Source organism: Athene noctua, chromosome 2 (genome assembly GCF_965140245.1).
Source record: "Athene noctua chromosome 2, bAthNoc1.hap1.1, whole genome shotgun sequence".
Classification (NCBI taxonomy): domain Eukaryota; kingdom Metazoa; phylum Chordata; class Aves; order Strigiformes; family Strigidae; genus Athene; species Athene noctua.
In genome coordinates this window covers 136,107,798-136,133,407 of record NC_134038.1, presented here as the reverse complement: position 1 = coordinate 136,133,407, position 25,610 = coordinate 136,107,798, and the positions used below count along the sequence as shown (strand labels likewise).

Here is a 25,610-nt window from a genome sequence, read left to right as displayed (position 1 = left end):
TCTAGTTCCTATATTTAAAATATCTGTAGACAAGATGGTTCCAGGCTTAGTCTCTGCCAAGGAGATGACTTTAAGTTTTGGTGGGGAGTCTGGCAAAGTTGCAGGCTTTGCATGCCTGCCTGAAAAGCAGTGGTGGGGAGTTCTTCAAACAGCCAGACAGCTCTTGGCGGTCAGACCACCCACCTGATGTGAACTGGAGAGAGTCCTTTCCAGCCTGCCTTTTTTGGGTGTTCCAGTTGTGACTTGGTAGGTAAAACACCTTGTGAAACTGCATGAACCCTTTCCATGCTTTGCAGGAAGATGCAGATTGCTTCAAGCCTACTGATACATGTATATAGTATTCTATAAACACCTAAATATCACTCCTTTTTTCCTATATGTGAAAATTGAGGTGGAATGTATGGCAGATTGACGTTAGAGAAGGGCAACAGTGAAAACTGCTGATGTCTGTAGGGTGCCTAAATTTATCGTAATAACTTTGAGGAGGGAGAACACTGGACAGCCAGCAAGTCTTTTTTTTTTTTTTTTTCTTCTCGCAAAGTACCTATTTTATTTAAGAACATGTAGTGAAGTGATATAAAATTTGCTGGCTATCTACAGATGTGTAGTTTGCTACTGTCGAGAATGGCCAAGATCGCGGTCTTTTTTTTTTTTCCCAGCCATTAAAAGTTTAGAAACATTTCTCCCACTGTAACTGTTAGTTTTATAATTTAACACTGTAGACTATTTTTCTTAAATACATTTAAGCATGAAAGAAAGGCAGAATCTGGTTCTACGTTTGTTGTTATTATGCAGTTAGAACATAACTTATAGTTTCTTGAGATCAGTTTCCTATACCCTTTTACTGTATCCATATATGCAGACCCCAGCAGATTCAGTCCAGTTTTGTGTGGATGCAGTTAGGATTAAGACCTTGTAATCAGTAATTTCAGGGGAAGATTGCGCTTCCCGTCAGGAAAAAATACCGGCTGTGTTTTTTATTTGCCCTTACTGCAGGTGGTCTTATTTTAGTTGCATCAGAAATCATGTCTTTGGATGCCGAGCACATACACTTATTTACCTACTGAGCAAATGCTGTTCCACAGTTTTTCACCATCTTGGCCATTGGAACTTATTTCTGCAGTCATGTTGAATACATTCCGTCTGCATGCATTCAGAGTCCGGCTGCAGTGGTCATTTCCCTGGTCTGTTGGGTTGGCCTTTCTGTGTCCTTTCACTTGTTCCCCTTTTCTTATTCATCAGATGTCTCCTTTGCTTTTTAAGACCCAGTGTGGTCTGTTTCCATGTGACTTACTGTTTCAGCACTTTCTCATCTGTTGAAGCCATGATGGACACAAGTTGCAATGGTCTATCTCTTGTGTTTTCAGACAACTGTCTTTACTATTCTTGCCTCTTGTGCAGTAGCAACTGTACTGCCCCTACTACAGCAAGGCAGCAGGTGTTTTACAACTCTGGTTCTTGCTGGTCGATGGTGTCTTAAATTCTGATGAGAACAAATGTTAAATAGGATTTTGATGGCACTTAGTTTAGAAGAAGTTTTAGAATGTCTTTCAGATTGATGGCCTGTGCTGTCTGCATTTGCAACCCATGTTGCATCTAAAGGCGGCACTTTAGAAAAAGTGAGTAGATTTCTTTTTCCATTTTTTTTTTTTTCTCCAGTTGCTCATTAAACTGCTTTGAGGATCTTGGTGAAGACTTCCTTCTGAATTTATCAGCAGGTAAATTTTTGACATCTTAATTCTCAGCTTAGCAAGAGTACTTATTGCGGTACTAGTAACAGTTGAGAAGACTTTTCAAATTTCACAAAGCAGGAAAACTTTTTTTTTCTTGTCCACAACTAAAAGAGCCATACAAAATGAGCTCTGACATGTTGATATTTCTTGTTATTACAACTGGGCAAGATAACTCACTAACTACATGTAGTATTTCCTTCCTGTTAAACAATCTACTCTTTATTTATAAGAGATGTTTAAGAAACTTTTTTTACACTTTGATAGCTAGTAACCATTGAGAACTGTTTTTCAGCAAAACAAAAATTAGCCTGATTTTTAAGAATGAAGGTTGACTCAGCAGCTTGTTTTAACTTGCTTTAAAATAATAATGAATTAGCCTTACTGAAACAGTAGCATTTTGTAATGTGTATGTTAGTCTACCTCTGAAAGATGCAGAACAGTTAACTGCTTGACATACTATAGCATTGTTAAGTTTTGCTGTTCCTTGATATAGGGCTGTGGAAATTCGCTCTGATGCTTCATGTGACTGAACTATGTTGGTAGAGACAGCTTCAAACGTGTCGACAATTAGCAGGGTGTTGAAAGAAATTAGTTTTCTGTCCTTTTGTGGAATTTGTATTCTGGGGCTTTGGTTTGGTACCAGTGCTTTGCCAGATGAGGTCTAGCTGGACCATCAGTTACAGGGCCTTGGGAGGTAAAAGCTTCTCTTTCTCCTTTAATATATTCTGTAAACAAAGTCTACCCTATTGCTGGTCTGCTTTGTCCCTAATTGTTGCTATAAAAGCTCTTTTAATAACTCCATATTCTGTGGAGTGCCAGTTAAAATTACGTGAGGAATGGTAAAATTAGGAGAATTAACCTTTTACAAAGAATGGATATTATATTTTCCTAGTATTTATTTTTAAATATTTTTCTGGCTATTAGTAAAAGGTAGTGTCTAAATGCTCAGGGCTACTCCTAGAGTGTACAGTTGGGCCTAAACTCCTGAGACAGAATGCAGAGTTATGCAGCAACTCTAAAATGTCAGTCTGGACCTTTCTCCAAAACAGCGTGGAAGAAAAAAAAGTGTAAAGTTCCTCAGTTCAGTAAAAATAGCTTGTCTGGTTAGATAGCCAAAGGAGCTCCAAGTGATGATTGCCTCTGTCTGGCTGCACTCTAGGGAATTATCTCTGTTTTAAATATGTTTGTCCCTTTCTCCACACCCTCACAAAGATGACAAAGCATGTTTTCCTTTGAACTAGCATTAGGAGTGTTGATATTATTAGAAATAAGAAACCATTGGTGTTTTATATAAGTTATTGGCAACAATTAAAGAATTAATAATTTGAAGTCCCACTAGCACTTTTCAGCATTGCTTGACTGAGAGTACCAAGGCTGGAATAATAGAAAAATCAATTGCAATTGGCACTCACAGTTGCATGAGAGAGAAACTTCAAGAAGCACAAGGCATTGTGATCTTGGACTTAATTGCTTGTTCTCTTCCGTCCCTGTGGTGTCCATCCCCCCCGCCCCCCCAGCCCTTCTCTCCCCAAGTAATGTCTGATTTCTGAAATGAAAAAACTGAGGCATTATTTCATGATGTAAACATACTGCTTTTAACATGAGCACTCTAACCTTGTTTACATAATTTCTGTACTATTACACTTTAAAATGATGGCCGTGTAATTATGATTATAGGTATGAGGTGAAACGAGCATTTATTTTTAATGTGAGTAAACATAGATGATAGGTATGTTCAGCTAGGGGATTCCTTTTGTAACTGCCATTATTTTGGAAAAGAGGTCAATTCCTACCCTGTCAGAGTTTGGGAATACCTGTTAAAAGATTTTATTCTTGCTCTGAAGCAGAAGTAGCTGTAAAATCCTCAGAGAACGGAGGTGGTTTTGTGAAGTTAACGTGTCGATTGACTTTCCGTTTTCTATATGGAAGGGGATGTGATCTCAGTGTTATGGTTAAAAAGGTGTGAGTCAAGTTTATTCTTGTATTTTAACATTGGCATTTCTCAAACATTTAAAAAGCCCCACAAATTTTTAACTGTTTTGTTCAAGTGGGATTCTCTGAAAATTCAGGGATTTCCCAGGACAAAATACAGACTTTGGCCATAGCAGTTAGTTCAGTAGTTTAATTTTGAAGCTCTTTCACCAGTGGCCCTTAAACTTTTTCAGTCCTGCTGCTTTGCATATTTTTTTGGACAGTAAGCCCAAGACCAATTTAATTTGTACCCCACCAGTCAGTCCACTAGTTGTCAGCAGGAGATAATGGAAAGTAAGCAAGCAGAGATGAGTTTGTCCCTTCCTGTGTCAAATGGTCTGTATGATGTCCTTTCCAACCTTGACTGGGTTGGAAGAATTTTTGATAATCTGAAATGTTAAATATCCAGAATTGTTTTTTTATTTCACAGGTGGAAATAGCGCTGTGTTTATTCAAGTGAAGGGTAATATAGCCTAATTAAAAGTTCACAGGTACCTGTTGTCTGTAACATTGATGTCTGAAACGTTGATGTCTACTGCTTGATTCAGTATCCCACTGCAGTTGGAGTTTTGGGTAGGAAGATGAGCTTTATAAGTTTTCTTTCTAAGAATGTTCATGAATTTGGGGGCTTTGAAGAGTATTAGCTGTTTAAATGCAGCCATGCTTTTGTTACAGTGTGATTCTATTTTTATTTTTTGTTTTTTCCTCTGTCTTTCTTCCCTTAATCTCATGCTTCTGGGAGGAATGGGGTGATCCCGGTTCTATTTTAGTCAAATCTGTTTGTGTCAGAATGCTATTATTCATAAATATCACTATTTTAAGATCATGTATTCCCATTCTTCAGTATATTTCTTCAATTCTAAGAAATAACTGTACTCAACGCTTCTGGTGCCCCTGAGACAGTGTATGTTAGGCTATCTCTGGTGATGTAAGCGAACAAACGTGCTCAGGAAGTTTGAATTGCTACATATCCTGTAGGATGCTCTGCATTTCCACTCTTCCTGTTGGTGCTGTCAGACAAGGCCAAGTAGAAAATACTGTAGAAGTTCATCGTGAAATTCTTGCCACAGCTAACCAACTGAACATGAAACAGTTCCTCAGACTTGGGGTAACTTCTCTCATAGCTCTTAACTGGTCCTCAAAGCAGTGGTAAAGAACATGCCTGATGTTCTGGTCACCCTGTATTCAGCATTTGGCATTCCTGCTGCCAACTGCCTGACTGTGCAGATGGGCAAAAAGTCTGATGGTGTTATATGCTTTAGGAAGTAAGTATCCAACCTGTGTAACTGTAGAAAAAGTGATTCCTTTAAAGTTTTGCTGATTGTCAAAATGATCTTGCAACTGGCTTACTTAAAGATACGATGAAGCGTTGCTTGTTGCCATGCTGCTATTCTAACAGCTGCTGCTGCGGACTGAGGAGAGATGTCTGTGAGTCCTGGGTTCATCCTTCTGTGTGAGGCCTGGCACCTCTTCACTTAAACCTTTGAATTTCACATCCTTTATAATAACTCAAATCTTTGTTTATTTTCAGTTTTCCCAAATGGTGCAATATTTGATAACATGGTATCATCTTACTTTTCTGAAGCATATGAATGATTTTTTTGTTTTCTTGAAAGTAACAGTATCGGTAACGATATGTGTTCCTTGTCCACTGAATGAATTATTTGTGCTTGAAATTGAACCCGTATTTTGGTGTGCAATTCCACAACCCCCACCCATCCCCCAAAATGCTATGCTGGGTGGGTTCTCCTCCCTTCAGTATATCTTGGCATATTTGTTACTGATAGATATCTAATTTTTAATGAAATCTGTTTGAGATAGCTAACCTCTTTTAAAAGTGGAAGAAAAATACTTTTGTAGTTTATATACCCAAGTTAGTATTTCTGGTCACAATGATAACACATTGAAATTTGATTAACTTTGCAAAGTAAAATCATATACTATGGAAATCTTGAATCTTGTGATTTAATGGCTCAATTACAGATTTAATCTGATGGTACGTACAATAACATGGGAATTACTTATGGTTCATTTATTACTCATGAGTAATTTTAAAAATTCTTTTTGAAAACAAATTGGTATGAATATAATTTTCATTGTTTTGGTAAGAAGATATTTCTTTACAACTCTAAGCTAGGAGAATAAGATTTTATTTTAAAAATTCACTCTTACCACAGTTTTCCTTTGTTAAACATAATTCATTCTTAGTTTGTGTGTAGAAGCGTTTGGTACTAGCACCTTGCTTTATTGTCTTACAGCTATATCCTGTGTTCTCTCTCATGCTTCATGCTTGCATTCATTTGACTTGCACATGTGACTGAAACTTTGAAATAAGTGTTATTTATTTCTTTGTTGGTTTTAAGGTCTGGAGTTTAAATAATATTGGTCTTTTGTCTTTCAGTTGGCAGTTTCCCTACTCCAACTTCTTAAAGATGTCCAGCCCCGTGGCAGAGGGGTTGGAACAAGGTGATCTTTAAGGTCCCTTCCAATCCAAATCATTCTATGGGTTAGCAATAGTGAGACCAAAGGCAAACTTCATGTTTCTATGAGTGTTTCTAAGGTCTTCCATTACTTTATTGGATATTTTCATTTATTGAATTCTCCAGTTAATGGTGGTATGCTATTTTCCACTACTGTTTCTTTTAGTTGTGCTTTATTTTACTGATACCCTCTTTTCTATTTTGAAATATTTTTGTTTTAATAATTTCAATATAACATTATGCTTCTACTCTTAATTTTTCTCTCTGGATTTCTGGAGATTTGCCCATAACTGTTATTTCTCTTATCTATTTTTTGATGCATTTTTCTGTTTTCCAATGATGAAAATAACTGCGTTGCTGCTGTTTGGAATGGTATACCTGGGTTAGTCTATGAATGTTTCCACCTTGCTGTCTGTATGGTTCTTTTGTTTATTTCTTGGTGCTCTAGTATGTTTCCTTCCTCTTTCTTTTTCTTCCTTATATATTTATCTTTGTTTTCCTGCTGCTGCTGTCACTAGGTTGGCCATATATTTTTCTTTATCCTGCATGCGTAAAGGAATTCAGGATAACTGAGTGTCATTTCATGTTCAACTTAACTGGTTGTAGTTTGGACTGCTACTAAAGAGGTTTTCTCCCTCCCACCAGACAGAAGCTGGTGTTGCACTGCTTCTTGTATCGGGCAGCAACTGCATGGGGAATTGTTTCATTTTGGTGAACCAGCCTTCTGGAGAGGTATGAGGGTGGGAACACAGGGGAAGTTGCCAAAACAACAGCTGCATGGTCTGGTGTGAGGGAAGTGCATAGTGCTTCCCTGCATTTCCTTCTGTTTAGATCTAAAGTGAATCAATACCCAAAATAATTCTCATCGTTTTGAAAACAGGGGATGTCATTATTCCTTCTGTGACTTCTGAATGCATCTCTGCTTCCAGAAGAAGTTAGAAATAAGGTTGTCTAGTGACACTTTGGTTAGGTTTCTTTTTTCTTCTTGATGTTCTTGAGCCAAGTGGCAATGATTGAGATATTTAGGTATCTTCTGTAAACTTACCCCGAGAGCTGGATACTGAAATGACTTGGTTTAATCTATAATTAGTTTCAGTCTACAATCTTGAAGTATTAGTGGCAGGAGTTGATGCACTCTTCCTGTGCTTTCCTTTCCCTTCTCTCCCTCCAAATTAATTGAAATTTGTTGCAAATATTCCATGACCTGATGCTTGAGAATGAAGCATTACGTTGAATTCATAGAATTGTCTCTCTGTGTGAACTTTATTTGCAGATGTTTACTCTTACTTTCTCTCCTCAGTGTTGCAGTGGACAGGAGGTAGTATAGGCACCTGGAAGGTACCCAGGGAGTAGTTGACACAGTAACTCTGTGTCCTGATTTTTTGTGAGGAAGGAGAGGAATACTACTTGAGGCTAAAAGATTTCCTCTAGGATACTTCCATAGAGAGGCCAGATGGACAGACGTTATGAAGCAGAGTTTTGGAAGAAATTGTAGGAGGGCCCACTCTACTGAAGCATATCTGTTTGCTTCTGAGCTATACACTACAGCGCCTGTCAGCAGCATTACATAGCAAATCACTTGGATAAAACCTGTGAAGTTTCTTAGGCATTGCAGGCAGAATGGTGTTCTCAATAACAGGGTTTTTTTGTTGGCACTGTCCATTCTGCTGAGAGTTAGGCATCAACTGCTCGTTAAAGAAGTCGCAGTCGTCTTTGAGTGTTGTGGACTACTGAAAAACTTGGAGACACTGGAGTAATCTTCCTCTTACTTTATTTTATACAACTGGATGATACTCTGTTCAGAAAAATAGCTGCAAGGAACTGGAAGTTTTGAGGCTTACTCTAGCTTTGTAAAGGTTTTTGTCATTCTACATAACATCTGTTGCCACGGTTATTTTGTCTTCATTCAGTAAGCATGCTTCGTAGGAAATTTGGCCTTGTAGGAGTTCAGATGCACTCTGAGACTGGAAATCTTCAGAGGAAGGTGTTAGGATTCTGTGAGTGGATTTCTTAAATGCACTGTATTTGCAAATTGGGATCTATTTGTTATTTAGCTACTGAAAACTGCTTCTTTGTGGTGCATACTCTGATCTTTGAGGCTCCTCTGTTTTTACATCCATTTCATTTTGTAGTTTGTTAATTATGATGCTGGTTAAAAATCAATACCTACTTCTAAAAAGTGTTGGGGAACTATCAGTAAATTCTTGAGAAGAGAAATTAGATATAGTGAAGGGGTGATAATTGCAAGCAGGAATCCAAACTGGAATTAGATTCATGTTGCTGACACTGATGGAGATCTAGCAACTGAAAGAAGAAACACCACCCCCCCACCCCCACCCCCCCCGAGTTTATTAAATCCATGAATATAAGTTTGGTAGCTGTTTCTTAGGATTCCAGTGTTCAGGCAGTAGATGCCCTTTATTATGTTGGTGGTAGGTGTGTGGGAGACTACTGCTCTTGCTTATTTATTTTTGAAGATAAAGGTGAGTGTCATGGGGTAGGAGGGGGATAAAACTTTTAAAAATTATGTTACTTCCTAGTCACATAAGGGGTGTGTGTGTGAGAATATCAATTGGGAGCATCAATAAACTTTTTAAAACTACCATTCCCTTGGTGGCCCAGGTAGACAGTATGTGGTTTCAGTATATGTATGTGCTTTGTTTTGGCACAAAATCCCTTATGGTAGAATTGGGTATTGTATGTTGATTTCCACATGGATTTGTGTTGTAATGAGGAGACCAAAACTGGACACAGGACTTCAGGAGTGGTCTTGCATATCCAAATAGAGAAGAAGGATCACTTTGCTGAACCTGCTGGCAGTAGTTTTGCTGATACAGGGTAGAATGCTGTTGGCTGCCTTCGCTACAAGGGCTCGCTGCTGACTTCTGTTTGTCTTACTGCCCAACAGAACTGCTGGGTCCCTTTCTGTAGAGCTGCTTCCCAGAGAGTTGGCTCCCAGGTTGTATTGTGGCCTAGGGTTATTCCACCCCAGGTGCATGCTTGTTTTTTGTTGAACTTTGTGAGGTTCCTGTCAGCCCATTTCTCTAGCCTGTCGACATCTCTCTGAACAGTAGCTCTACCCTCCAGCATATTGAGCACTCACCCCAGCGTGGTATTCTGTGTAAACTTACTGAGAGAGTGCACTGTGTCCTATCATCCAGGTTGATAATGAAGACATTAAACAGCATTGGTTCCCACCTAGTTACTGGCTGCATGCTGAACTTTGCACCACTGATCATGTGTGTCTGCATCCAGCAATCCAGTCAGTTTTTCACTTACCTTATTTATTACCTCACCAATTTTGTGATAAAGAGACGGTGGGATATTGTGTTAATGGCCTTGCTAAAGGCAAGGTGCACAACACTTAAGCCCCCCTCCCTGTCCTCAACATCAGTCACCTCATCATAAAAAGCAGTTGGTCAGACATGTTTTGCACTTGATCCATTTTGGTTGCTCACAACCTTCTTTGGGCCTGAGGTGAGGCTGACTGGCATGTATTTTCCTTCCTTCCTGGCCTGGACCTTCCTTCTTGCAGATCTGCTGCTGCTGCCAGTAAATTTGAGAAATCATTTATGTTGGCTTTCTGTTGAGCTTTGGCTCTCTGGATTCCATAATACCGGTTGCAGTACTGCCTGTAGTCTAGGTGACATTTGACATTACAGCTGAGAAACTCAATGTGTTTTTTCTTTGAGTCCTACCTTATTATTTATAGTTCTTCTCCTCCTTTTTAATAAAGAAAAAAAGTCCCTTTTTTTCAGGGGTATCTTAACCACATTATTTCATTTACCAAAATAATTCCACAAAGATATGTGACGTGAATGACTGTAGTTAGAGACAGCAGCCTTGATCAGTAGGGACAATGTGTAAATTAATTTTTAGTCTTGTTGAGCATGTCTGTTACTGGAGGACTCCTTCTGGCAATTGTGATAGATAATGTGAATTAACTTCTTCCACTTGCATTCTTTCACATTTGTAACCTGACCTAATAAGGCAATTAGAGTCTCTCTTTATATTTAGTCTAGGCTCAGATAAAAATATTCTAAAGTTATGTTGCTAACATAATACTTTTAAAGTAACCTTTTTCCTCAGGTGAGGAGCATTGCTTATTTTGAAGCTTTCAGATTGTGGTATGTATTTTTAAAATAATAAAAACCCACAGTTAAATACTGTACTGCATCCAAAGCAGTTTCATCTTAAACTTGGTGGAGTAATGTTGTAGTTCAGAGGACTCTGAAAATTGTGCTGTGTAGCAAATAACAGATACAATATTACCAGTGGATTAAAGAATTAAACAAAACTCTCAGATGACTGATTTTATAGCCTGTGGAAGCCAGAGTACTAAAAGATTATTCAGAAGTCAATGACTAAACCTTTCTGCAGTAAACTTAGGCACTGGATTTTGTGTGTGTGTGTATATGTAATATTTATGTATATGTGAAATATATATAAACACATATAATTTTCTCAGTAAAAAAAAAAATACCACATGTCCTGCAGATATGTCTTTGAAGTATATGGTTTATCAGTCTTTTTAGAAGAAACTGATGGGTTTAAGGAGTTTGAGAATAATTATTTGCTTATAGATGCTTTTAGGGAAGTCATTAAGTCATAGAAAAACATTTTATTCTTGTTCAGTATAAAATTTGAAGGTAGTGTCTGTTGTTTCAATGAGATGAGTTGTTTAGGTGAAAGCAAAAAAAGGCACAATAACTGCTGCTGCAGTGTGCGGTTCCAAAATATTAATAATTTAATGGAATTTATCTTATGCTATACCTTCATGTCTTTGACAAATCCGTAGTTGCAAAACTAAGCACTTTCACTTTGTTTTACTTCCTATTTTTGTGGGGCTGTTATTGTTTGAAGTTTCTGAGATTTCTGAAAGTAGATAGTATATTGTTGTGTGCCTTTCTTAAGCTAGTTCTATCAGTTTAAGATTGTGCAAACTATTTTGCACATAGCAGCTGCTGTGAAATTGTGTGGTATCTTCGTAGAAAAAATGATGGATTTATTTCAAGAAAAGTAATCATTGTTCATCAGACCTCTTATAACCCATCTTTTTCCACTTTTTCCTTCCTCTAAAGATCATGGGCAAGAATGGATGGATTGCCTTTGAACAGAAAGCTGTGTCCCAAACCATTTATATATAAATAATCGTCATGTATATTTTCTTAGTATGAGCTGATATAGGTAATGGCATAAACTGGGCAGTGTGGTGGAGATTTGAGTTCAAGGAATAGGCAGCTGCTTATTGCTGGGTGGGAAGGATGCTCAGTTGAAGCTACCCCTACCATGTAACATGAGCTTAAAACTGAAGAAATTTCTATCTTCAAAAAGTGTAACTGTTAAGGTATGAAGAAACCTTTTTAAAATGTGTCTTACGCAACTGTTTCTGCGGTAGCCCAGGGCTCTGCCTGCAGGTTTTCAATTAGATAGAACATAAAGAGATAGTCTAGATCTGACTGTTACGGAGACAGATGGATTTAATGTACTTCTGCTAAGATAAATTTTGAGAATCTTAAGTGGTAGAGATTGTTCTAGAAGCAAAGTTGGTCATTTGTTAAATTTGCTTATTGGGGTCAGTTTAGCAGTGAAAGAAGGAAAACATGGGTGAAAGCAACTTCTAAATAACTCTTTGCTGCAGTTTTAGGCAAGAAAGTAAAAAGTTTGAAATGCTGCTTGAGCAGTAATCACAAATGAAATATTCAATAACCCTTTCTTGACTAAAGAACACATGACTTCATAATTTTTAGCCATTTACGAAAACAGACTTCTTTTTTTACTCGGTAAAGATTCTGGGAGCTTCCCCCTCTCTCCCTTTTGCCAGTGTTTTGCACTAGCAAAACTTGAAATAGATGTAATCTGTTTATCCAGAGACTGAACATAGAACAGTCCAGATTATCTCATTGGCATGAATTCAAGATAGAGTTAGAGAGATTACTTTATTTTCTCACTTTAGATCACCTTAGGTGATCCCGTCAGGCAATAAGCCTGGCCCTATTCTGGTCACCCAAGGTGATCCAAAATGCTTTGATCCTTTTTGTCTGTTTTCTGTCCACATGGCTAAACTAACTTAGATACAAGTCAATATGGATTCTTACAAAGGAAAAGGATCACTTCCTTTAAAATGATATTAAAAATGGCTTTGAACGTGTCACTTATATATTTAAGTAAGCCGTAGAAAGGGGGCTTGCATCTCCTATTTCCCATCACTATCCAAGATGCTGAAGTGCTTCTTTTAAACTTGACCAAAAATCTGTATTTTTTTAAACTAAAACCCACTCTGAATTGTATTCTAATACAAAGGTTATCAGAGTGTGTGTGTCTGAAGGTGGCCTCATGTTTTTCATAGTAAGTTAAATCCACTTTGAAAATAAGGTTACATGAAATGAGGCTTTCTGTCCCTTGCTGATAGTTCTTCTGTATAATAAAATACCTGTTAGTGCTGATAATAAATGTTAGTAAAATGAAGGTCGGTTTAAAATTAAAAAATCTGCTTCCTAATTTCATGTTCAGCAGTGATGGCAGAGCAGGTGTGAGAGAGGAAAAAAAATCTTGACTCTTGAGTCCAGGCTGAATTTTACTCTTTTTCTCTTGAAAAAAAGGTTGATGTTGAAAATATTTACCATTTCTGGTAGAACAATTATCAGTGTTAACCAGAGACTGTTCATTTTTATCACCGTTGTTACACAAACCAATTGTATCAAAATACGGAACATAATTTTTCTATTTTAATACTTATGTTCTGACTGTAGCAAACAGGTAGATTTTATTTCAGTAAGGGAATTTGTTGATCTCTGAAGAAATACTGAAATTGAAGTAACATGCACAATAGCTTTTAAACTTTTTAGTTACATACAGTACTTCAATGTTATGTACTTTAAGAAGATGTTAGCTTGCATTTTCATTGAAAGGTTTGCACTTCTTAAAATGAACTTCTTGAATAGTCAAAACAGAGCAGTAATTGTAGTTTTAGAATATAGATTAAAAATTAGCGCTTTTCTAGAAGAGCTTTGTTAGGCTACCTTCTATAACTGGGGGGGGGGGGCAGGAGAGGTTGAGAAAAATGATCCCAAAAGCTTTTCTGTCTCATGCATTGTGAGGAGCAGCAGGAAAATCCAAACTAAATACAGCTAGACATGATTGCACTTGAATTAATCCAACTGTTAAACAGTTAAGCCATTTGACATCCAAAGCATACATTAAGCAGAAGAGGAGGAGGTAAGGTAGAGGGGACAGATGGACTCTTAGCAGATGAGAGGAGAATTTCCAGCCTCTGTAACTGGGAGGGATCAGCAGGAATACTGCACTTACACAGAAGGAATTCCATTGGTCTAATGTCTTAATTCTTAACATTGATTGTGTAACTTTTTAAATTTAAAAGATAATTAGTGTATATTTATATACTTTATTTTAAGCTTGCTTTGGGAAAAAATAAATCTAAACTTAGAACAACAAAAGCAAAATAGATTATATTTTTTTTTTAAAAGGAATTTTATATATAAAAAAAATCCTGACTGTTCTTGTGAGTACTGCAGTAAATCGTGTGGATTCACTACAATTATTTTTCCATAGTCTGAAGTAGGAATGGAGTTTAGGGTTTTGTTTTGCCTTGCCTTTTTGGGTTAAGGATGGAAAAGAGCAAAAGTATAAGAAGGAAGAGGTTAAAAAGAAACCTCTACTGATGTTAGGCAATGAGGACACACCGAACTCTTCAAAACCCTGATTGTCATGTCTTTGACTTGATTGCTATAACTTTAGCAGATAGGAGAATATAACTACAAAGACCTTAATGGTTTACTTCACAATTGTTAAATATTTCTCCTTGTAGTGTAACATAACTCCCCACTCTAGTGAGATCCAAGGACTACTACCCTCTCTTAGTTTTTCAGGTAGGTAGCAATGACATTACCAGGAGAAGTCCTAAAGGAATGAAGAGAGATTTCAGGTCCTTGGGGAAACTGATTAAGGGGTCAGGGGCACAGATTGTGTTCTCCATCCCTTCAGTTGTGGGGACGGATGAAGGAGAATACAGGAGAACTAAACAGATGAACTTGTGGCTCCAAGACTGCTGTTACTGTCAGGGCATTGGATTTTTCAATCGTGGGTTGGTATACAGGATGCCAGACTCTTTGGCATCAGATGGGATGGACCTGTCCCAGAGGGGGAAAAGGATCTTGGGGAAGTAGTTAGCTAGGCTCATTGACAGAGCTTTAAACTTGATTTGAAGGGGGAAGGGGGTAAAACACCAGCCCATCTGAAGTGCATGTATACCAATGCACACAGCATGGGTAACAAACAGCAGGAGCTTGAAGCCATGATGAAACAGGAAAGTTATGATGTAGTGGCTATTACAGAAACATGGTGGGATGTCTCCCATGACTGGAGTGCGCCAGTTGATGGCTACAAGCTCTTTATGAGGGATAGACAAGGAAGGAGAGGCAGTGGGGTGGTGCTGTATGTTAGGGACTGTTATGATTGCTTTGAGTACAAGTGTAGTGAAGACAGGGTGGAGTGTCTCTGTGTTAGAATCAGGAGGAAGGCCAACAGGGCAGATGTTGTAGTAGGAGTCTACTATTGGCCACCCAGCCAGGACAGAGAGGTGGATGAAATATTCTATAGGTACTTAGGAGAAATCTTATGATTGCTTCCCTTGTTCTTGTGGGAGACTTTAACTTCCTAGACTTCTGCTGGAAATACAGCACAGCAGAGCGGGACCAGTCCTGGAGATTCCTGGAATGTGTGGGAGAGAACTTCCTGACACAGCTGGTGAGTGAACTGACCAGAGAAGGTGCCCTGCTGGATCTCCTCTTTGTGAACAGAGAAGGACTGGTGGATGAGGTGGTGGTTGGAAGCTGACTAGGTCACAGCGATCATGAAATAATGGAGTTCTCTATTCTTAGAGAGCTCAGAAGAGGGGGCAGCGGAACTGACATCCTGGACTTCAGAAGGACTGACTTTGTCTTGTTTAGGCACCTGCTTGACAGAATCCCTTGGGAGACAGTCCTGAAGGGTATAGGGGTCCAGGAAGGCTGGGCGCTCTTTAAGAAGGGAGTGTTTATGGCTCAGGAGCAGGCAGTCCCCAGGTGCTCTAAGAGAAGCCAGTGACAGAGAAGACCATCCTGGCTAAACAGGTAGCTTTGGCTGCAACTCAGGGAGAAATGGAGAGTTTACCGCTTTTGGAAGAAGAGGCTAGCCACTCACAGTGATTACAAAGTTGCTCTGAGGCTATGCAGGGTGGAAATCAGGAGGTGTAAAGCCCAGCTGGAAATTAATCTGGCTTCAGCAATCAAGGATAACAAGAAATGTTTCTATAAGTATGTGAGCAGCAAAAGAAAGACCAGAGGGAGCCTCCATCCCCTGCTAGATACAGGAGGAAACATGGTAACAAGAGATGAGGAGGAGGCTGAGGTCCTTAATGCCTTCTTTGCCTCAGTCTTTAATAGCAAGACGAGTTGTATTGAGGGAATCCAGCCTCCTCAGCCAGAAGACAGAGACGGGGAGAACGACCCCCCCGCATTCCAGGAGACAGTCAGTGACCTGCTGCATCACACAGACACACACAAGTCTGTGGGGCCGGATGGGATACACCCGAGGGTGCTGAAGGAGCTGGCTGGGGTGCTCACCAAGCCGCTTTCCATCATTTACCAGCAGTCCTGGCTGACCGGGGAGGTCCCAACAGATTGGAAATTGGCCAATGTGACACCCATCTATAAGAAGGGTTGGAAGGATGATCTGGGAAATTACAGACCTGTCAGCTTGACTTCAGTACCCGGGAAGCTGATGGAGCAGCTCATCCTGAGTGCCATCACACAACTCATGCGGGACAACCAGATGCTCAGGCCCAGTCAGCATGGGTTTATGAAAGGCAGGTCCAGCTTGACAAACCTGATCTCCTTCTACGACAGGGTGACCTGCTTATTGGATGAGGGAAAGGCTGTGGATGTTGTTTACCTTGACTTTAGCAAGGCCTTTGACACCATTTCCCACAGCATTCTCCTGGGGAAACTGGCTGCTCACGGCTTAGATGGGCACACGCTTTGCTGGGTAAAAAACTGTCTGGATGGCCGGGCCCGGAGAGTTGTGGGGAACGGAGTTAAATCCAGTTGGCGGCCAGTCATGAGTGGTGTCCCCCAGGGCTGGGTTTTGGGGCCACTCCTGTTTAACATCTTTATTGATGATCTAGACGAGGGGATCGAGTGCACCCTCAGTCAGTTTGCGGATGACCCCAAGTTGGGTGGGAGTGTTGATCTGCTCGAGGGTAGGGAGGCTCTGCAGAGAGACCTGGACGGGCTGGAGCCATGGGCTGAGGCCAACTGGAGGAGTTTCCATAAGGCCAAATGCCGGGGGCTGCCCTTGGGCCGCAACAACCCCCAGCAGTGCTACAGGCTTGGGGAGGAGTGGCTGGAGAGCTGCCAGTCAGAGAGGGACCTGGGGGTGTTGATTGACAGCCGGCTGAACAGGAGCCAGCAGTGTGCCCAGGTGGCCAAGAAGGCCAATGTCATCCTGGCTTGTGTCAGCAATAGCGTGGCCAGCAGGGACAGGGAAGGGATCTGACCCCTGTACTGGGCACTGGTGAGGCCGCACCTCGATTCCTGTGTTCAGTTTTGGGCCCCTCACTACAAAAAGGACATTGAATGACTCGAGTGTGTCCAGAGAAGGGCAGCGAAGCTGGTGCAGGGTCTGGAGCACAGGTCGTACGGGGAGCGGCTGAGGGAACTGGGGGTGTTTAGTCTGGAGAAGAGGAGGCTGAGGGGAGACCTCATCGCCCTCTACAGCTCCCTGAAAGGAGGGTGCAGAGAGCTGGGGATGAGCCTCTTTAACCAAGTAACAAGCGATAGGCCAAGAGGGAATGGCCTCAAGTTGTGCCAGGGAAGGTTCAGACTGGATATTAGGAAGTATTTCTTTACGGAACAGGTTGTTAGGCGTTGGAATGGGCTGCCCAGGGAGGTGGTGGAGTCCCCATCCCTGGGGGTGTTTTAAGAGTTGGGTTGACATAGCGCTGAGGGATATGGTGTAGTTGGGAACTGTCAGTGTTAGGTTAATGGTTGGACTGGATGATCTTCAAGGTCTTTTCCAACCTAGACGATTCTGTGATAACAATTTCACTGCAGATGAAATTGGCACTCCAGTTGATAGAGCTTTCCAGTTTTACTTGTCATGCTAGTGAAGTGACAGTAATTTGAATCCTAAAATAATGTTTTTAATCACTTGACAAGAATGACACCTTGATTATGGAAAGGTTTATACGTGAACATGTTCCGTTTACACTCAAAATGGAAGTCAAATTAAAAGGCAGATGTGTAGAATTAACAAAATTAAACTTGACATCTACTGTGTATCCAATCCTTGAAATTTTTTTTTTTTATGTGAGCCCAGAGGTGGTGGCATTAAATACATTTGGCAAAGCAGAATATTAAAAAACGATATGGCAAGGAATAATTTGCTTATCGATGTCTAGTTAGGGACAGGTCAGCTACTGTCACTTAAAATATTCATGAACAAATGTAATTGAATATACACAGTAAAATAATTATGTAGCAAAGAAGTGTGGTTTTATTTTTAAATTACACTGTTCTTTCAAAGCTCAGATGATTCTGTTGCTAATATTAAATTTGAAAATCACAAATGGCAGTCTTCAGGAGAGGTATGGGCCTTTTGGATCCTACAGCTGTCAGTCATACAGCTTCAGTAGAATACTACTGAAGTCTTCCAAGCAGCTAGTTCCAGAGCCCAGCCTTCCCGAATGGATGTTCTCTGTTTCCCCTCCTGCCCTATCTCCAAAACTGAAACCACAGTTACTCTGAGCATGTGGAGGAATCGTGAAGAAAGTTCAGAGCCTGGAACAGAAGCTCCCATCTGGAGTGGGAGGATGGTGGCACCCGGAGCCTGGGAGAAGCACGTGTCTCCTCTGTTTGGTGGCAAAGGGGAAGATAAGAAGAAAAGGACTACCTGTTGGCTGGACTTCTGGAGTAGCACTAAACTAGAAACATTTATGTATCTTACTGTCGGTTGCAAGATAAAATTGACAGCACCAGTTTAAATGCAGACAACCTATACTGACCCTGGTGAATCATTTTAGTGAAAGGTGTGTCAAGGCTGATGATTTTGCTTAAAGATGGGATAGAGACAAAGCTCTGAAAGCTTGTCAGATGGATTAAGCAAACAAGAAACCTATTGAAGCTACTTTCAAGTGTGGTAAGACATGGCTGTGTTTGTTACTGGAGTAAATTGTTGCTGTTGTGGTTGGTGCATTAAGTCCTTGCCATGCTCCCATGTATTTGCAAAATACTCTAGCTAATTCATAACTAGTAAATTACATTATGCATAACTGCATGCATACTAAATTACAGTGGGATTTTTAACACTTTCTGTGTTGCCTTAGTACACAGTTTCTAGGCAGTGAATCTTGTGGATTTACACAAGGTCCTGTGTGGACGGTCATGTTAAATTGCATAGTCAGTCTCAGCTCAGCACTGCTAGCCGTAACAGTATGCAACTGGGACCATCAAAATGCTTCATTAATTAGGAAGCAGAAGCCAAAGAAAGGAAGAGCAGATGCATATAAGAAAGCAAGTTCTTTATGTGCTACTTTTTGTATTTGGCTGTATAGTGTGGGAAAAATTGACAAAGCCTAGTCAAAAAAAAAAAGCAGGTGTCATTGAGAGGTGATAGTCTTGTTGTCTGCAACAGCTGAATCAAGTTCCTGAATATTCACTGTAGTGTGTCTCCTCTAACCTGATGAGGCTCTTCACTGTGTTGTTTGGACTCACACGCAGCCCTTTACTTTACTTGCAGTTTATTTTGCTGAAGCTATCTCATACTGTGGGAAGAAAATTGCTGTGAGTGACTATGATGATACATTAGCCCCTTGTGTATATGACCTTATTAATACACTGTAGAAGTCTTTCTAAGATCTTGGACATGAAAGATAGGAAGTGGCAATGGTGGGGCTAATAAATGGCATCTGTAGTGATGGTAAGCAAAAGTGGCTAAAACTGATGAACTGGAATGGTTGTTGATGGGAAATTAAGATCGTTTATCCATGCGCGTGTGTGTATGCATATGTATACCCATACATGCCTACCACAGGATTAAGGACTATATTCTTTAGCATTTAGGTAACTGACCCTAGTTACTTGAAATTCAGTACAGTATTATGACAGTTCAGCTTGGAAGTTTGCACTCTCAGCATGGGGAATGTCAGCTTCTTTTAAAGGGCCTGGATAGCTGTGGGTTAAACACCAGCATTATACCATTTCTTCAGAAGAGACTGGCTTGTTCTTTCTGTCAAGAGTGACAAGCATTCACCCTTCAGTTAACTTTAGTAAGGCTAGGCAGAGCTTCAGTAAATCTGTGAATTTTCCCAAACAATTAACATTATAAGTAAAACTTACTTGGAAGTAAGTTGTAAGTAGTGGGGTTTGAATTTAGTAATACCTGAGCTAGTTCCATACTGACGAGCTGTGTAGTCATGTTTATGTAATGTTTGGACTGGATCTTCTTTTAATAGTTGATTTTGATGTGTTAAAGGAACTTTGTTTTAAAGTTTTCATTTCTGACTGGGAGTCTTAAAGGTGCTGAAGTCCCTTTAAGAAGTGTGAAGTTAGGAGAAGTTTTATTTACAGTTGGCCTAGAGGGTTGCTGATGATTAGATTCCTTTGAATGTCTTGAGATCCATAAGACTATAAACCACTCATCTAAAGTATACAAGAACTGGGCCAGTATCTGTTGTACTTACTGCAGTGTACCAACTTGTACGAGTTTTAAGAAATCCTATTAAAATACCAAATGAGATTTGACTGTAGCCATATGCTAAATTGCAGAACTAGAGCATAGGGCAAAAGGTCACTGTTTTATTTGTTATAGAACTTTCTTTGTTAACTACACATTCATCCAACTCAATATCCATCCTGCTATCTAGTTTAATTAAGTTTTGTCAAGTCATTTAGAGTGCTTATCCCATATTTAGAACTCAGACATTTTTGAATAATGCTATTAAGTGTACAGATTTTTTGGCAAAAAAGAGACCACAATTAAATGTTATCTTCTATGTGTGTATCATCCTGTTGCTTGTAGTACTCTGCAGAAGTTTTGAAATGTATTTCTGAGGTTATGAACATGAAGAATCTTATTTGTGTCTTGAAATGTAGATGTATAATGAGAGCTCATGTCTTTTTTTTTTTTTAGTTAATTGTTGTATTTGCCAGATTTTTTGATTGGTGTCCCTCTCCTTGTCTCTCTCCTTTCTACTCTGCAAGCAGTTTATCTACTGTGTTTACTTGTTGTGAGTCAACAAAATCATCTACTTAGCTGTGGCCAAGATTTTCTTTTTATTTATTGTAGCACAGATCTTTAACATTTTAGCTGTGTGGATTGTATGGTCAATACAATTCAATAAATAACTTTTTTAGCTTAAAGAAAACTGAATAACTTGCAGTCCACTCTTATAATTGTAGCACGAGCACGTTTTATTAAACATTTAAGTATGTAGACAAATGTAATTTTTCCCATCCTTAAACACCAAGAAAAAAAGGCACTATAGCTTCTCCAGGTCTTTTTAAGAAGCTTTAACTAGGAAAAAAATAGAGTTTCATCTCAGCATTCCTTTAAACTTATAATAAATTAAGAAGAATTAAATTATACTGATGATTGCAATTTACGTCTGTGAAACTGTCTCTCTTTAGAGCTATGATTTTGTTTCTGGGCAGCCTCAGGAAAAGAACTCAAAACTCTTGCTTGCCAGAAAGAACTGAAGCTGCTTTATGTAGGAACCTTATTTGATATGATTTTTCATTGTTTATAAGATTTTTTTTTTTTCAAATTTTTTTGTGAGGAAGTTGATTTTTATAAATCCTATGCCTAAGCTGGAAAGATGAAATCTAAATAGTCCCTTCAGAGAAATTGGAGCTTTAGGCAAGCTTCCCCTGTCCTCCATATTAAAAGCTAAAAAAGGGCTCTCTGCAAATACAGTGTTCGATCTCTGCTTGTTTTCTAAATGTCAAACTGCAAGACAAGTTTATTTAAATACTTTCTTAGTGTTACTTGTTGACATAGCAGTTGTCTGAGTTCCTATGAGGGTGTCATTTGATCACTGGAAGAAAAGGCGTAAATTAGACAACAAAAAAAGAGAAGTTGAGAACCTTGGAGCTGGAACCGTTTTGGTGGCCTGTAAATACTTGCCGTCATTGGTTTCACGCTCTTGGGACTTGTCTGAAACATGCTTTCCATATTGAACTAGATTGAATTAAATTTATATAATCTTTGACTGCATTGCAGCATTGTGAAGGTCCGAAACTTTTTTAGCTCAGTTCAGTCAGGTTTTCCTTACCTTGCTTTTTAAATTACCCTCCATATATGTATATATACCTATACCTATGTCTAATATATATACCTATGTCTAATCTATCCAGATAGATCAAATATGTGTGTGTATATATATGTGTGTTTATGAATGCATGTATACTGTAACCTATATTGACAAAATAATCTGCATCTTGCTGCTTTTTTCATACTCCTGGTGAATCCACCAGTGCAGGTGAAGCTTTGCCTGCTGCGTTATGCAATACACCAGCCACAAAATCGCACCAGCCCCGCAAATGCTCTTGTGGCTATGGGCTTTCCAAATAACCCTTGTCTCCCCTCTCCCCCTGCTGAAGGATCAGTCCTGCCTGCTAAGCCATATCTCTTCTCACAACATGATAATGCCTATGTGGAGAAAATGTTAATCTGGGATCTCAATTTTTTTCATTTATTAAATTTCTTGGGTTGAAAACCAAATTGTGCTTAGATATTTCAAAGAATTGTTTGAATGCTCTTGACTTATGTGATAAAAGTTGCTAGAGGTAATAATCAGTATCTTAAGTTTCCCTCTTATTTAAAGGGAGGAGTAAAAGTAAACTTGCACCAAATATTTGGTGCACTTGTTGACCCCTTTGTGACTTGGCTGGAGAAAAGGATGGATTTGTTCTTGAAACTGCTTTGATCCAGGGAAGAAATAGTGTTGCTTGGTTGTGGAAAAATGACATGTTTAATTGTGTAAAACAAGGTTGTATTAATCTCTTCCTGTTCTGTTACAAAGTCTGCTTTTTTGGTGGAAGTAGTGGAGAATTTCACAGGGGAGAAAAAAGGGATCTCAAGAAATAAGTGCTCAAAATAAGAATAGAGAAGAAAAATAAATGGCACTCAAGGGTGATAGCTGCATCTGAAGTGAGATGAGTAACAATATATGAAAGAAAAATGCTCTAGTGTTGACTAAACTGGACTACTAGCCCACGGTATAACTTAATATCGTTATGCTTATAAAAAGTAAAGATAACTTTTATTTCATCAAGCAAAACTTATTTAATATTTCATATCTAGTTAAAATGTATCAAGTTTTGTGGAAATTAAAAATACTGCTTTAGAGACCTAAAGTTGTATGAATATCATTAATTATTCCTTTTCCATGTGTTTTTGTTTACAGACCAGTCTTTCCATATGGGGATGGGGAAGTCTTGGCCTTGTGCTTTTTCTAGTAACTTTTGGACCCTTCGCTATATTTTACTTTGCATTTTATATCCTCTGCTTTGTGGGTGGGTAAGTATACTAGTGTTTCATATAATTTACTATGAAAGGAAAGTTTTAGTGTGTATGTTAGCAAATAGTTTGCTCTGAAAATCTGAAGTGACTTCTGTGAAATTGGTATTTCCACATTTAAGCAGCTGTAAGCAAAAAATTTTTTTCTTGAGATCTCAATTTTATCAGAAGTAATTTTTTCTTCCACTGTTGAGTAGTTCTTACACTATCTTTGGCTATGCAAAAAATTTTTGATTTACAAGGGAAAAAAAAGGACCTATTTGTAACAGGTGTTAGAGGACAAATACATAAAACCAATGTTAACTTCATTTCATACTTTCTATTACTGTGTCAGTTCATTTCCAGATACTTACTAGGTGTCTGTGTCCCCTTTGTCACAATTTCATTTTCCTGCTAAGGGTACTTCATGAATGAGGAAAGTGTAGATTTTTCCTGGGTGTGTGGAAATGATGCTATATCTGGAACAAGTAGATCTGTTCACCAGCTGTAGACATTTTGTAGTTTATATATAAGAAGGGAGCAAATGTTATGTTTTTATAGCCTTTAGCACCTTTGTTACATTGTATATTATAAAGTTTGCCTTGTATAACCATTGAAATTTTTTTAATGACAAGTTTACATGTATTAGTGGGATATTCCTCCTTCCTCACTCAGAAGACTAATCTACAGGACAATAAGATTTCTAGGTTCTTTAAGACCTGCTTGAATTCTAATGGTGTGTTTGGGCTATTTTTAATATTTTCTTCCTTGAAAATACTCTTTTAACCTTCGTATTGGATACAGTACAGAATGTATGTATGTTCCTGTATGTCTCATCAAAAAATGTAATAGAGGTTAGAGGCTACAGTTAGATCTGCAACATGTTAAATATGGAAATCCATCTCTGAGAAATCAGAATAGTCATATACTAGAGCAAGGATGTAGCTAAAGTAAAACTAACTTTTAAGTAAATGCTTTTGTCTTGTTAGGTCTTGATATATGTATGATTGGCATATTTTCCTGGTGGTTTGTCTAGTGCAAAAAGCGAAGAGTTCATCCAGAGAGCGAGAGTTCATCCATTTACTGTTTTGTGTTACCACTTGCTTAGTATTTGGAGTATGAAAAATAATGTGGGATATAATAATTTCTTAAGAGCTTATATTTCCTTCTTGCTCAAATTCAGTTGCATGGTTTTTCAAAGCTTAAGAGTCAAAGCAGGCTCTCATGGAATATGTCTGAAGTCAGCTACAGTTTGCCACCGTGAGACTGCCTCTAGTGCCTGAGCTCGCTCATTCTCAAGTCATCTCTGATAACTCTTTGCTATGATTATTTTGTTGCTTTAGTTTGTTTTTGTAGCTAGTCAGTGGATAAATTCATCTCATGGTAGTGTATCTGTTAAAGCAGAATTTGTATTCATCTCCCTATTGCATGTTTACTTATAGCTAAAGATGAAGTCTCAGCCCTTCCAGTAGAACGTCATTACTTCATTACTTTAACATATACATCTTCTTGGCTAAGCCTGTGATCTGGCCCTTTTTTTAGACTGTTAATCTTTTTCAGTGACACACCTACTTTAAGTTTTAACATTGAGCATACAGAACCTTGAGTGCTAACTAGGTCAAACAGGTTTATATCTAAATTATTTTTGCCTGCTCTTTCAAATTAATTCCTGTGAAGTTACGCAAAATTCTTGGTCATATTTCCCTTAGAAACAAACAGAAATTCATGTTATGAAGCAACTTTTTTCACTTATAATTAGCAATTATATATCATAAAATCATTTATAGATTTTTATCTTATGGCTATAGTAATGTCCTTAATACTTACAATACCCTTACCTGGAGCAAAATAACAATTTTGGACATGGACTTTTATGGTAGAATTTTACGTTGAAACTTTAAGTTCTTACGCAATTTGTCATGCAGTTTTCTAACTTTTTATACTTGCTCAAAACCAGTGGCCTGTATCAAAGGTTTCTGACTCCCACTAGCTGGGAGTACATTTCTGCCCCATTTTGCATTTCAAACAAAAGAAATTGTTGAATCATAGCTGATTGCTTTCTTAGTATTGACCTAAGCATTTAAACTATACACCAGCAAGTTGTGAAGGAAAACCATGGTGATGGCATATCTGTATCAACATAATCTGTTTATACTGTTTCACTTGTTATGTGTTACCTAATTATTTCATTTTGATTTACACTCTGCACAGATAACTTGTAGTAGGTGTACTATAGCTATTTGTGTGCATGGAAGGGTACTGAAACCATTTGTGTATATGAATAAAAGCTCTAAATCTAAAGTTGTTGTTTCATTTTGTTTTGTTTCAAGACTGATTTATAACATGCTAGCTTTTTGGTCTTGGTACATCCCTTTTCAATTCCGGATCTGGTAACTCATTGCCTAGGGAACTGAGCTCTTTCCACCAAAAACAGTAGGCAAAAGGTAGATAGTTTCTTTAACCTGTGTAGCCAAGATTATTGTTATACATAAAATATTTTTTGTCTCTACTTCAAGTATTGGTGCAAACCCCTTAACCTGAGTGCTGGGCCTGTCTCTTACAATCTGCCTTTTCCTTGTGCTGTAAATGTTTCTTACCTTTCTCTCCTTCCCTCTTTCGGTCCCATGCAAGTAAAATATTGTGAATTGCGTCTCTGTCAACAGCCTTAGGCTTCTGATGTTGTGAGAACTGAAATTTCTTGAACCATCAATTGCTTTGCCGTTTAAAGGAATTTTCCCTGTTGTCAAAAACTATAATAATTGATACTTAATCGCCTATGTGTGACTGGCTGCCTACATTGATGATTCTAATTGCTGACCAAATTGAAAATGGTTCTGAAGCTGCTTTTTGACTTTCACAAAGGATTCAGCTG

The 25,610-nt window shown here is 38.6% G+C and overlaps 1 protein-coding gene across 3 annotated transcripts in view; it reads left to right on the top strand.

The window, feature by feature from the left end:
- The window catches only part of SNX13 (sorting nexin 13), a 76,814-nt gene that overhangs the window by 1,754 nt on the left and 49,450 nt on the right, over positions 1-25,610 (top strand). For 2 of the 3 annotated variants that reach the window (XM_074900371.1, XM_074900370.1), the window contains exon 2: positions 22,647-22,759. In XM_074900371.1, the coding sequence (XP_074756472.1) occupies positions 22,647-22,759 (113 nt within the window). Of the gene's footprint in view, positions 1-14,858; positions 14,951-22,646; positions 22,760-25,610 lie in introns of those variants that run through there. The other variant, XM_074900372.1, reaches the window with a different exon arrangement.